Source organism: Chamaea fasciata, unplaced genomic scaffold (assembly GCF_029207755.1).
Source record: "Chamaea fasciata isolate MVZ Bird 193981 ecotype frontalis unplaced genomic scaffold, bChaFas1.0.hap1 SCAF_7, whole genome shotgun sequence".
Lineage (NCBI taxonomy): Eukaryota > Metazoa > Chordata > Aves > Passeriformes > Sylviidae > Chamaea > Chamaea fasciata.
This window is the reverse complement of record NW_027094092.1, coordinates 46,372,631-46,386,205: the sequence shown is the minus strand read 5'-3', so window position 1 is coordinate 46,386,205 and position 13,575 is coordinate 46,372,631. Positions and strand designations below refer to the sequence as shown.

General features: G+C 37.6%; 1 protein-coding gene across 2 annotated transcripts in view; it reads left to right on the top strand.

Annotated features, from left to right (window-relative positions):
* TTC7B (tetratricopeptide repeat domain 7B) overlaps positions 1–13,575 on the top strand; it is a 124,190-nt gene that overhangs the window by 38,225 nt on the left and 72,390 nt on the right. For both annotated transcript variants that reach the window (XM_066188654.1, XM_066188652.1), the window contains exons 6-8: positions 3,779–3,857; positions 5,853–6,025; positions 9,265–9,328. In XM_066188654.1, the coding sequence (XP_066044751.1) occupies positions 3,779–3,857; positions 5,853–6,025; positions 9,265–9,328 (316 nt within the window). The remainder of the gene's footprint in view (positions 1–3,778; positions 3,858–5,852; positions 6,026–9,264; positions 9,329–13,575) is intronic.

Genomic DNA, 13,575 nt, shown 5'->3' with positions numbered 1-13,575 from the left:
TTCTTTCATTCTTTCCTACTTCTTGAGTGTGTTTAAAACTACAAAAATAAGAAGTGTTTCTGGAGGTGAGGTTTATCTGGACCAGTAATGCCCAAGCATTGTGTTGTCTGATACCAAACATGCTTTTTGAAACCAAGAGACTTCTTGATGATGATGGTGACAAATACGTTTGTGCCTAAAGTTTGCTACTGCTGGCCTTTGTGCCTGTATACAGGTTTTCTGATCCTGCCTTGAAAGCTTATCCTTTGTGCCCCTTAATTTTCATCCTGCACTTTGCTTCTATCATATCTACAGTTAGTAATTTCTGTCTCTGTTTAGGGGTCAGCACCTTTGCATAGGTGCAGTTAAGATATTTGCACTATTCTAAACAGAAATACTGTCTAAAATTTTTTAAGGAGCCTAAAAGTTGTTCTTGTATCAGAATAACTAATTATGTTCTAACACGAATAGTTAGGGTTTAGGGTGAGAATATGTAGGTACAGGGATGCAAACAGGCCCTAAGGAAATGTCTGTATAGGCTTTCAGTAGATCTTGGTGCTCAGCCTAACTGGCAGATTGCTACTTAAAGAGGGAAAGTAGGGTTGTTTTTTCTTTAAGATTTAAAGCAGCAACCATTCTAATTGTCTTTAAAAATGAGGAAGATAGAATTCAAAGGAGTTAATTTGAGCATGTTCTGACAGGGGGCACTCACATAAACACACATGTATGTATCTATTAGTGTCCGTCTGTGGGCTGTCTTTGTCTTGTCCGAAATCACTGAAAACGTGTCAGTTCCAAGTGAGTGTTAACGTACCTTAAAATTCCTTGTCCCGTGAAAGGAAAGGATCTCAAAGTCGTTTACAGACACTGTGGGACATTGCTGTCTGAGTTAATGTGCCCTTTTGCTCTGGTATTCAATCAGCACAGCGAGAACTGCTGACATGAAAGCCCATCGTAGTGAAATGCAGGTAAAAGCTGTGTGTGTCCCAGGCTAGGAAGGAAAGCCATGTGCCAGAATAGCCACCACTCTTCTCAATGTTACAGACTGTTAACAAATACAGGAAATGTACTTTGCTAAAACAGTGTGGTGTGTAGATCTACCATATTATTCATGGTATATTTTGCTTCATTTCTTGCCTCTAAAAGCATTTAACTCAATTTTAGGGTGATTTAGATTGTAGTTTTGAGGTCTGATTTTTAGTAAATTTCACGTAGAAGATGCTTGACAAATCTGTTTTGTGTTTGTGTTGAAGTGTGCAGTGGATCACTGTTAAATGCTTTATGAAGCAAAAGCTAATTCTGTATTTTAACTGCTTTTTTGCTTGTACAATCTTACTGCTTTTTCCATGATACAGTAGAACTTCTCTCACAAGTTTCAGTCCCTTGCGGATGCTTAAAAAAGTGTAATGGGTAACTAAAAGCAACCTGTCATGAAGTATTCAAGGGCTTGTGAAAGTTGCATGCATTTTCATAAGGTGTTTTGTTATTGTTCTTGTAACGCATCAAAAGACGTAAACTTCATATGGAAAAAATGCCAACTCCTAAAATTTAATGAAGTTATTGTGATTTGAAGTTCTACTACATAGTGTGTGTGTTTCATCTGCACTGGGAAAATAAAGTTTCAAGCTGACAAGTTCTTGCTCATAACTCTTTTTCAACAATGTTGCAGGGAGCATTTCAGTTTTTTGGCAAGTCTGGTTGATTTGTGGTTTTTGTTGTTTTTAATCTTGTTATAAGGACACATTTATGACTTTGCAATACAGTCTTTGAGAGAGAACTCCATTCATGAGAAATACCCACTTAGACCAGAGGACTTAGGTCTGGGGTTCCAGTGGACTGGTTTTTGATCTCTAAAATATTTGGAATGTGGTATTACTGAATGATATGTATTTGGGCTTTCCAAAGATGCTGGATGTATCCAGCTTCAAATGAGTTTGCAGGTTTCCTTGAAGTTTGGCCTAATGACTTTCTGTCCTTCCTTAGTGTATGAAGTTGGTGTAATAGTCATCAGTTATTGAGGCTGCCCATTTGAAATGTATAAATTAATATAAATTTTCACACAGTTGTTTCCATGCAGATGCTTGCACAAGATGAGTTTTCTTTAGTATGTACTAGCTGGTCGCTCTGTGTTCAAGCTCTGCTGTGGTACGTGGACTTTTTACAAACAAATTTTATTTCTTGTGTGGCTGGTGGTTATTTCTTTTTAGCCAACTGGTGGCATTCTTTGGTGTAACTTTCAACTGTTCATATGGGTTTTGTTACTTGGAAATGCTACTTCTTTTAAAATGAGGTTTTATATAAAAGTATTTTAGAAGGTGAACTTGTGCTGATGAAAGATGATGTCCGTGCTAGTGAAAGATAGGTGGAAACTAAAGTTTTTTAACATCTTGATAGTCCTTTATTATGTAAAACAGAACAGAGCTGAGTGCTGTCATGTATTCTGAAGAGTAAAATAAAAGAGTAGGTCTCCAGGTAAAGTGATAGGAGTTCTACAGTCCTATAGCAAGATCCCTTGTGTCAAACACTGGTTTCAGATATTCTGCAACTGAATTAAAAGAAGGTATCTTTATAAAAATTGCTGGCTTGTTTTGAATTTGTACAGAGTTGTGGTTCAAAAGACAGTATTTTAAACATATTTTTAAATAAAGACAGCAGACTAAGGAAGGCAGTTTTAACATCTGATTTACAGTGCAGTGCAATAGTCCTTATACGCTATGCTTACACACTATGTGATATTTCTTGTCTCTTTTGGCTCTGTCTTAGGTAAACGCTATGCAACTTGCACATAACGTCACACCTTAAGACAACATACAAAGTAACAGCAATGATTTGCCACACAATACACTTTTGGTCAAATAATTTTGTTTCGTAACTAAACTTGAAATAGTGAAATGGTTGTCCTAACTGTTGTGTTCACGTTGCAGAATTCAGCTGTTCAGGACAGCAAAAAGCTAACCTAGTCCTTCACCAGTTCAAAGACAAATTGTATTAATATAAAATAAAATATTCTCAACTGCTTTTATGTACAATAAAACCTCCAAACAACTGATAAAGAGATGAGAAAAAGGTAAAGGTAGAAAACCATTCAATATAATCTATTGTTTTAGAAGAAAGTTCAGCTCTGCTAAAACTGTTAGTCTGAATGATGCCTCTGAGGGTCTTGAATCTCTGCAAAAGCTGTTGAGGCAGCAGATGTGGAAGAAAGGTAGATGGAGAAACTTGGGTTACAGAAGTCACATGGAAAGCCAGTCAGAGTCAAGAACAGAACACTGATACCCCAGTCCTCTTCTGGCCACGCAGTGGGCCTTAGTGTGTGCACTTTCCCTTCTGAAAAGGAGTTCAAAATTTCATGTTTTGTATTGCTTTCAGGGTTACGAGATTTACTTATTTTTAATCTCCCTGTTTTAAGGTGTCAAGGGGAAGCTAAAATGGATTTTTTTTCAAAGTTTATACTTGAAGCGTTATGTAATTGAAAACTAAAACTACTGTAGCAATCAGAACAACTTCATTTTGTCTTTTTTCTTTTTGAGGTGGTTGCTTCTAACTTTTTTCCTTGCTTTCCCTTGAACTATCTAGAGATCATGTTTCTTTTTCCAATAAACTGTCAGGGAATGTTGTTACAGTAATCAGTGGTGAGGTTTCCAGATGAATATATATCTATATCCATATCTCACAGAAAGGCAGTGAGGCTATGAAAGGAAAAAAAGGTAGCATGGATTTTAACAACTTTATTGAGTAATATTTTAAGGTGTTACTTCATCCAAGTTGGAATACTGTCAAATTCTATGTTTATATACAGGAACTTGACGAGAGGAGTTGGTCGATTTAGAGAGTTACTAAGAGCTATCGAAACAAGAACTACACAAAACCTGCGAATGGTAAGTTATATCAAACCATCCTATTGTAGCATCTGAATTTCAGTAGGCAGGGAAAGCATAAATATAGTGGATGAGTTAGAAGACAGATAGTTAGATACATAGCATATTGATAAGGACCTGTTATCCAGCACTTTTTAAGGTTACGTTTTCTGGCTGAAGTAAATGATCAAATTAAGCAATGTTTGGTACCCAGTCTCCCCTTCATTCCTTTTTCTTGTTTGTGGTTATAATTAGAACCTGCCTGGTCTCTGATTTGCCATACTTCCAACTCTGATTATAACTGCCCTATTTATAAGTCAATGTAATTTCATGTTTTTGTAAAGATAGTGGGGGTAAGAACAGAATATACAGTTTTTGTGTGGTTTCTATTAAGTTGAAAGCTATCAAGTTATAAAGCCTCTTAAAAGAAAACCGTAAAAGCAAAACCATGAAGATTTGTTACTTCTATTGTCAGAAGCTTGAATCTTTTATGAAATAAAAAGTAGAGGCTTATGTCTTTTACTGTCATGTAATTATTTTCAAAATATCCTAATTAGTTTCCTAATACTGGGTCTTTAAAACTTTCAAACTGGTAGTAAGGAAGGTAAGTGATTTCTTAATTCATTCAATAACTGATTTCTAGTAAATGTATTAAAATAATTTAACAATAGACTTTCAATGGAGATGGATAGTATTGCAAATTTTAATAAAAAAGATGAAGGGCTTCTTATGGTATAGGAGTTAAGGTGGAAGATGGAGATCATATGGTGCTGTCTGTGGCTTAAACACTACACATCTATTTTTGGGAAACGTTACTGGAAAATGCAGCCAATTCTGATGCAAATTTAGGTCTGATAGAAAATCTTTGCATTTTCATCATTGTGAAACGTAGTTGTGCAGGTTGTGTGCGTGTGTGTGAAACATTAACGGTAGTTAGGGATTATAGGATGACTTAAAAGCTTTAAATTAGTATTATTTAATTAAATAATATCCATGTAAGTATTTCTGCAGTTAAATGTATGGTGACAATAGTAGTTGGTCAAAATAAAACTTTTCATGCTGATTTTCAACCTTGTTTCGTTCTTGCTGAGCTTTAACAGTAGCTCAGCAAGAGCTAAGCAGCTAGCACAGTGCCTTCAAATACCAGTTGTCAGAAGCCCCATTCTGCCCACAGACCATAACTGTCTGTAGTGGGTTGACCTTGTGTGGCTTCCAGATGCTCACCCAGCTGCTCTCAAACTCCCCTTCCTTAACACATGGGAGGCAGTAAGCTAGAAAAGGTCTGAGATAGGTCCGAGATAAAGGCAGGGAGTTTGCTTACCAGTTACTGTCACTGGCAAAACAGGCTCATCTTGGAAGAAATTAACTTATTATCACTTAAAAGAGAGTGGGATGGTGAGGAACAAAGAAACTGAAACACCTTCCATCCACCCCGTTTTCTCAGGCTCAACTTCATTCTTTGACTTCTGACTCTTTCACCTCCTTTCCCTACCCTCCCACTCCCTGGGTGGTGCATGAGGAGTGGAGGGTTGTGGTGAGTTCCTCTCTGCTGCTCCCTACTGCTCACACTTTTCCCCTGCTCCGGCATGGGGTGCCTCCATTGGGCTGCAGTTCCTTCAGGGAATATCATCCTGGTTTTGGCCATGGTTCTCTTCACTGTGGTCTCTCCCATGCGCACAACTGATTCAGGTCTGGAGAGGCAGTAGGAGTTATTGAGCATCTTAAGGTTATTGAGTATCTTAGGAGCAGCGGCTGGGTTGTTTATACTTCAGAAGTATCTGGATTTAACTGATAAAAGTGAAAAATTGTTTGTTATTGCCATTGTTTTTCTTTGTGTTTAGAAAATTGAACTGGATATTTTTACTTTTTAAACAGCATCATGCCTGGTTTTTTGGATGTTGTAGAATAAAAAAATATAGTCTATATAAGTAGTCCTCATTAGAAAAAAATCTGAGCATTTTTTAAGGGTTTGTGTTCAGCATTTCTAGGGAAAATATTTATCTTTTGCTTTTTCAGACAATAGCAAGACAACTTGCAGAAATTTTGTTACGAGGTATGTGTGAACAGAGTTACTGGAATCCACTGGAAGATCCTCCTCACCAATCACCCCTTGATGATCCACTTCGAAAAGGTTCAAATACTAAGAGTTATGTGCTCAGTAGAAGACCACGGGTATACACTGGAGAAAAGTATGGCTGAGTTTGTACCTCTTTTGTTTCTGTAATTGCAGTTGTTACCCAGTGCCCTGTGTAATTTAGTTTACATTTTTGAAAATATGGAACAAATTTGGCAATGTATAGATAGATTCCCTGAGGAGAACTATTGAGGAAGAGACATGCTTCTCCAAGTGGAAGTTTGCACTGTATACATTAGACCTTTTGTTCTCAATTGTAGCAATTTTCTTTTTCTATCCTGGTGTGTGTGATAGACTCAATCTCTCTTGTTATATGTGGGATACAAAAGAAAACATGATCAGGGTAGCAAATCAGATATTGCACATTCTAGAAGTTGTGTGCTGCTTCTAGACATCTATTCTGCTTTATCATAGAGAGTAAGGATTCAACAATACAGAGATTCAAGTTGGTCCGGGAAGCATTATGAAAAAACAAAACCTATCTAGACATTCATCTAGCAGTTTCAAAGCTTGTTTATTTCCCAAGGCAGCTACCTTTTAGCTAATCATCTCAGATTAGTTTTGGCATTTCTTTATGATGCCACCTTTTTGTTCAGTTCTAATCTTTTATTGAATCAGGTAAGTGATAGTTTTTGGTTTGTTTTTTGTCTGGTATTTCTCATGGTGAATTCTATAGTAGCTATGGTATGCTTCTTCCTTCTTGAAAATGTAACTTTTTTTTTCCAAACTGATCACCATTAGGGTTAGCCATATAGATAGCCATTTCCTTGAATTTGAAATTTTTCTTGGAAGTTAATATTTTGATTATAGAAGTAGCCCTACTTACATAATGGAGAGATGGTTTAGTGTTCACATTATCTGTATATTGTAACATAAATGCCTGCAATATGACACCATTTAAGTAGTTTAACTGTATTTATTGCAGAGTTCCATTAATGAATCTTTTACACAGCAGCAAACTCACAAAATTATGGTGCCTTTACTGTTATTAAAGTAGAATGGCCTTTATCTTCAAAGACTTCTAGCAATTCTCCTTCCTTCATCCAGAATAGTTACAGCAGGTTTCTCAGGCTCAGTCTTTCAAACTTATGTTCTCCATTCTCAACTCATCCTTCTTAGCAATGTTCTTCCTGCTCAAGTGAGGCTTTGTTCAGTTTCGTTCTCTTGTTCTTGGCACGTGTGGGTGAGGAGTTCCACAAGTCCAACTGCGCATATATTTAAGTCCTTTCATCATGTCAGACTGGTTAATACCATATCACATAAAATATGTCCAGTCAAGTATCTCATCTCCAGCAGTGACTGAAAGTATCAAAGACAATGATATGTAGGAAATTTCTTCGTAGGTCTTCTTCTGACCTCCAACTCTGAGTCTGCAATGCACTGTTTTTTTTCTAAGTGTGTTGCCTGACATTAGATAATTGCATTGTGTTCTTATGAGGATTATGAGTGTAATTTGGCCAATAGCATTTATCATTTTTTAGGTCTGTGTTATTGCCTCTTCAGTTTTCTTTAACCTGTTTTTCAGCTGAGCATAACTTTCATGATTTGCCTTTGGTTGATAACCATTTCATGCTTTCAGTTGCCTATTTTGCCCTGTTACACTGAAATTACTCCTGTGCCTGCATTTATCAGGAGAAAGAAAATGTCTGAGTTCAATCAACTTAACTGAGCTTTTTGCTTAGACAGGTCAAAGAAATTTCTCACTGATTTCTGCATGGAGAGGTTCTTGTTTGAGGCAAACATCAACATATCTACAAAAAACTGTTTGAAATTGCAAGAGAAAATAATGTTTGCTTTTGTTTTGATAAGTGACTTTTTAGTAGTTCTCTTTGGGGCAGCATCCCTTCTTTCTCTGAGAGAGTGATTTATCCAGCAGCTCTTTCCAGTCATTATTCTGCTTTCTGGGTTGTCAACAATTGTCAGTTGTTAAATCTTCTTCCAGGTTGTTAACTTCTGTATAGAGGAGTGGAATGTTAAATAAGGAGCACTCTGATGCTTCCTCATCACTCCTCATTCTTTATCGTGGGTGGTTCTTATTCATGACTAACTGTGTTTTGAAATTTCTTTGTTATATAATAATAAAAATGTATTCTAAGATTGAGAATGCTCTCAAAAATCTGGTGAGCAGTTGCGTTGATTAAAAAATAAAAATACAGCAACAGAACAGCTGCCCTGGGGTCTTAGCTGTTGTATAGTAGTACCACAATACGCTCACAATGTTGCTTTCAAACTGCCTGGAATTCAGATGTCTTTTAGTTTCTGGTTTTTTTCAGACATTTAATTACTGATTATATTTCTAGTGCTTTAAAAAAGCCTGAAAAGAGGTTTTAATGTCAGACAAGTTTTGTTTCCTGTCTATAATGTATTGTAGTTTAAACACCCTTGGGACCCATAGGAATTGATTATTAACAACAACTAATTATTTTCTACTTTTTAATAGGTAATTGTGGAACTAATGGACTAAATTAACAGGAAATAGTACTTGTGCTAATTCAGAAATAGTTCATAGGAAGAAATCTGAAGAGTCACTGCTTTGGGGGATTTTTTTGTGTGTATGAGAATGGATAAATGAATTCTGGCCAGTACTCAGTGCAGATTACTGTTGTCTGTCCACCAGCACGGAAGAGTGTTCAGGAAGCATCCAGTAGTCAGAGAAAGCAATAAAGTCTGGAAACTAGTCCTATGTGAACCTTCAGCATGGAGTTAGAAGGATGTGTAGTTCATTACAAGCTAATAATTCTACTGCTTGGAACTTGGAGTGGTTATGGCAAACGGATGGAGATTGTCATGGATCTATTTAAAAATATTCATAGCTATTGAATTCATTAAGAAAAAATTCTCAAGCATATCTCATGAAAGACTGATAGAAGTATTTCTCCACATATTGCCTAAAATACAAAAGTTCTGTTCTTGAGTGAGTTTTCCTCTTGCCAGCACTTGAATCAATGATGTAGATTCAGCTCAGCTCAGACAGCGTAAGAACCCAGTTAAACTATGGGTTTAGTGTTTACAGTTGTCAAATTATGTTCAATGTTGAGATGTTTGAATGAGTTCAACTCTTGACAGCTTTGTGGTGGTTTTGTTCTTTTATTGTGGTCAGCCAACTTTTCTGAAATGCAAATATAGAGCATTGCAAGGAAATACAATTTAACCAATTGATTTTTCTATGCAAGTTACTTTCTGTTTTCTTTTTTGGACATTTTCCAGTTTTTACAGTGCTTTTAATATATATATGTGAACTACTCATGAAAGTATTGTGTTCTGCTTAAATAATTAAATTCTCATTTTGTACAGCATCTTCTGTCCTCAAGAAAATACAGAAGAAGCCTTACTGTTGCTGCTTATTAGTGAATCTATGGTAGGTAAAATAGAATGAATGTGCTTTTGCTGTATGTTTGTGCTTTCATTGGGTTTTGTTTTTAATTAAAATAGGACTTTTTTTTCCCCCCAAGCCTTCACTTTGTCTTTCATTTTCTGTTAGAAAAGCAGGCAGTTATTTCTGAAACTCAAATTTTTGTTCCTCTGAGCCAGTGAGATGAGGTCTGCAAGTGTTACAAATTTTTTCTGCTTTGGACTGGCTGTACCTAGCCTTCTTCCAGCCATAGGCAGGTGGTCAAACCAGGTCCTTCATCTGGCATCACTTACCAGTATGAACCACTGTTAGACCAGTTGGTTGCTATTCAGAGAGACAAAAAGTCTAAATTATTTTTGTGGTAAAAACAAATGAAAAACTAGTAGAAGTGCATAATAAACATCTCCAAAAAGTACCTTCCCTTGTGCTTTAAACTTCAGTCACTCAAATTTGTAAATGATTTTTGATGATACTGACATTCAGTCTTTGCTACTGGACTATTTTTTTTAAATGTCTCTGTTTCCTCAATAAATGATTCAATTCAATGGTCTACTTGTGCCCTTTATCAACCTTTCTTATTTTCTGCTAGTCATCTATCGACTGCCACGTACTGACATTCTCATACCATGTCAGTTTTATGTTCTCAGATAAAATTAAATGCTGGAGCTTTTGCTGGTTTTTTTTTAACTGGAGGGGTGAAACCTCTACAGTGTCAGGCATCATGCAGTCTGTCTCACTGTACATCAATGAGATGTAGTCTTTTAAGTTCTACAGGTGATTCAAATGCTTACATGTTTTGGCATAATTTCCTTTTTGCTGCAGTTGAATAGGATCAGAACATTTTAGTGAACATTGTCCTAGTTTAACTGTTTTAAAGTGGCACATGTTTACATTGTGGTGCTAACTGCTTTCCTCATTCCTAGTGATCTGCCTTGCAATATTCATGACAGAATATAGAAATTCGGTCTCATAATACAGAAAAATCAGCTGAGCAAACATTTCCACATATGTTGGTTTTGCTGCAGTGTATACTTACCACAGAGAGGTGCTGCCTCTGTCTCTCTCTGTTATGTGCCTGAGGAGCGTGAAGATGTAGAGAATTCTCATGTGAACTGTGGTATTGCTGTGAAGAGAAAGCAGCCCCAGTTCTGCAAGATCTGACTACTGATTGCTGTGCTTGCATGTGTAGTTCCTTACATATCATCATTAAGAAGCCAAAAACCAAATTAAAAGAACTGCCTTGTTAAGTGTCATTTCAGGTTACTTACAGCTTTTCCTTTGTGAATTAGATCTGCCTGATTATATCAAGTGCTGTCACTGTAGAGCATATACCTGTAGCACGCTTTCAATTTTTTTACAGTAATTATTGCAGATTATTTCAGGCAAAAGAGTTTCTTTTGGGGGAGTATAAAATCTTTGACATGATTGACTTACTTTGGCTAAGTCATTTGTTCAAATTAGTTTTGGAGGGGGGAAGGGGGAAGATTGAGCATAAAAATATTCATCATTACAAACTTACCTTTCTGAGAGTTGAGACTTGTTCTTTCAGCTTCAGTGCATGCTAACTTTTTAGCTGTAGTAGTTGTAAAGTAGTATGTGCTTTATGGTTCTGAAACTAGTATTTAGGAAAGAAATAACAGTTAGAGAAGACTGAGTAACAGTTGGTATTTTGATATGCTATTGTGTTATTAAAGTAGTATGATCCCTTACTTTCATTGGCAGTGAATTAGTAAGAAAACACCCCAGTCAAAGCAAGGCTGGAGAGGATTCTGAGCAATCTGGTCTGGTGGAAAGTGTCCCTGCCCATGACAGGATCACCTTTAAAGGTTCCTTCCAGCCCAAATCATCCTGTGGTTCTATGATCTGACATCCTCATGTTAACAGTGCATGTATGTGTTGCAGCATGTCAGCTGAGTTGTGGTAACAGAATAACAGAATGATTATGTTTGGAAGGGACTTCTGGAGGTCATTTTGTCTGGCCCTCTTGTTCATGCAGGGCCATCACAGAGGAGCAGGCTACACCTCTCCAGACATCTTTTGAGTATCTCCAAGGAGAGGGATTCCACAGCCTCCCTGGGCAGCCTGTACCACTGCTCGTTAACCCTCACAGCAAAAAAAAAAAAAGAAAGGAAAAAAAAAAAAAAAGAAAAAAAAAAGGTTCCTGATCTTCAGAGGGGGCCTTCAGTGTTTCAGTTCATGTCCATTGCCTCTAGTCCTGTCACTGGACACCAGTGGAAAGAGCCTGGCTCCCTCTTCCTTGTATCCTCACTTCAGATAAGGCTTCCCTCCTGAGCATTGTCTTTTCCAGGCTGAGGAGTCACAGCTCTCTCAGCCTTTCCTTGTAAAAGGACACTCTGGTGTCTAACACATCCTAGTGAGCATTTGTTGGACTCTGCAGTAGCTCCATGTCTCTTGTACTAGAGAGTCCAGAACTGGACCCAATACTGCAGATGTGGCCTCGCCAGTGCTGACAGAGGGGAAGGATCACTGCCCTCAACCTGCTGGCAACACTCCTGCTGATGCTGCCTGGACTATCGATAACCTTTATTCCAGCTGGGGCAGCTTGCTGGCTCCTGGTCACCTTGGGTGTCCACCAGGACCCCCAAGTGCGTTCCTGTAAAGCTGCCTTTGAGCTGGGGAGTGCCCAACTTGTATGGTGCCTGGGTTTGTTCCCTCCCAGGTGCAGGACTTTGCTGAAGGCTTTTCTGAGGTTCCTGTCAGCTCGTTCCTCCAGCCTGTTGAGGTCCCTCTGGATGGCAGCACAGCCCTTTGGCATATCAGCTCAGCAAACATGCTCGGGATCAGGCCCAGTATCACTCTCTGGGACACACTGCTAGTTACTGGCCTCCAACTAGACTTGGTGTCACTGATCACCACCTTCTGGGCTCAGCTTTGTGTGAGATTGTTAACCAGTGGAAAAATATCCTTCCTTTCACTGAGGCTGCCCTGAGTTACACTGCTTAAATGTGTTACAGGCTTAAAGTGTGTACATGTGGCCAGATTACACATTGCAGTTCCGCTGTCAACTTAGAGTGTCTGAGACCATGGCAGTTCTGAAATACTGAGCACTTAAATTCCTACATACATTCTGTTTTATAATTATCAAGAAAATGATTGTTCAAATGCACAAAGATATCTGTAAGAATTAGGAGACATCCTTGTGCTTTGGCATTGTCAACCACTGTTTCAAAAGAAGTGCTAGTTCACAGCTTGTTCAAAACTTGCAAATAGCTGAGTCAAATAGTGGTTAGAGGTGGAATTAAAAAGAAGTTCTTGAAGTTGACTAAATATTTATGCAGTGTGAAAAGTAAAAGCCAAAGACTTCTTGATCAAAAGAAAGCAAAATGTCTGTTTGGGGGTGTGTGTGTGTGTGCATGTGTGAAGTTGTTTCAAACTGGGGTGTGGATTATTCAGTTAATAACTCCTGAGATGTCTGTGCATTTTACACTCCATGTATCTCTTTGAAAAAATTTCAATATTTAATTATTCTGATTTTAAAGACGTATTGAGTTTGTTCAGAGCTTAAAATGTTACCCTGTTAAAGTGGAGAAAAAATTATTATCCCTTATTATGTGTCGTTTTTTTGTGTCTGAAAGAGGGGGAAATAAGTTGCCTATTAAAATTTAGTGTTTTTAAATAAATGTACTAAAGGGGGCATGCCCTGTGAAATAAAAAATAAAGAGGGGGATGAGGAGAGAGAGAAGTATCTTTGAGTTCTGATTGCAGACTACCAGATATACTAGCATTTGTACCAATGGGAATATTAAAGACCAAAACAACTAGAAACAGTTAGGATAGCAAGATAATGTGTTTTCAGAGGCTTGATGGTAAAGTGGGAGAAGCACTGGATAGTTCAGTGAGGTGCTAACTACTCTGAGACCTGAATTTTGTTCTTTGCTCTTGAACATGATTTCCCTGTGAACACAGTCAATTCATTTAATCCATTTCTAGCTCAGCTTTCTTCCTTCCCAAAAGGAACACTTTACTTAAGGAATTAAGTTCGCAATGTGCCTTTCACAAAACAGGTTTGAAAGTACAAACCCTTACTGCAAATGTGGCTCGATTCCAAAGCTGTGCTCAGAACCAGGATCAGTTTTCGCTTCTCAGTAGTACTCCTGAAGGTGATTGTGGGTTATCCTGGGCATGTTACCATTCACAAGTGAGATGATAGTGTAATAATGTTGTGAAGAGAAAATAAGTTGATTGCCTTATTTTACAAAAGCTGGAATAGAAGATTTGAAGATCCTTTTAAT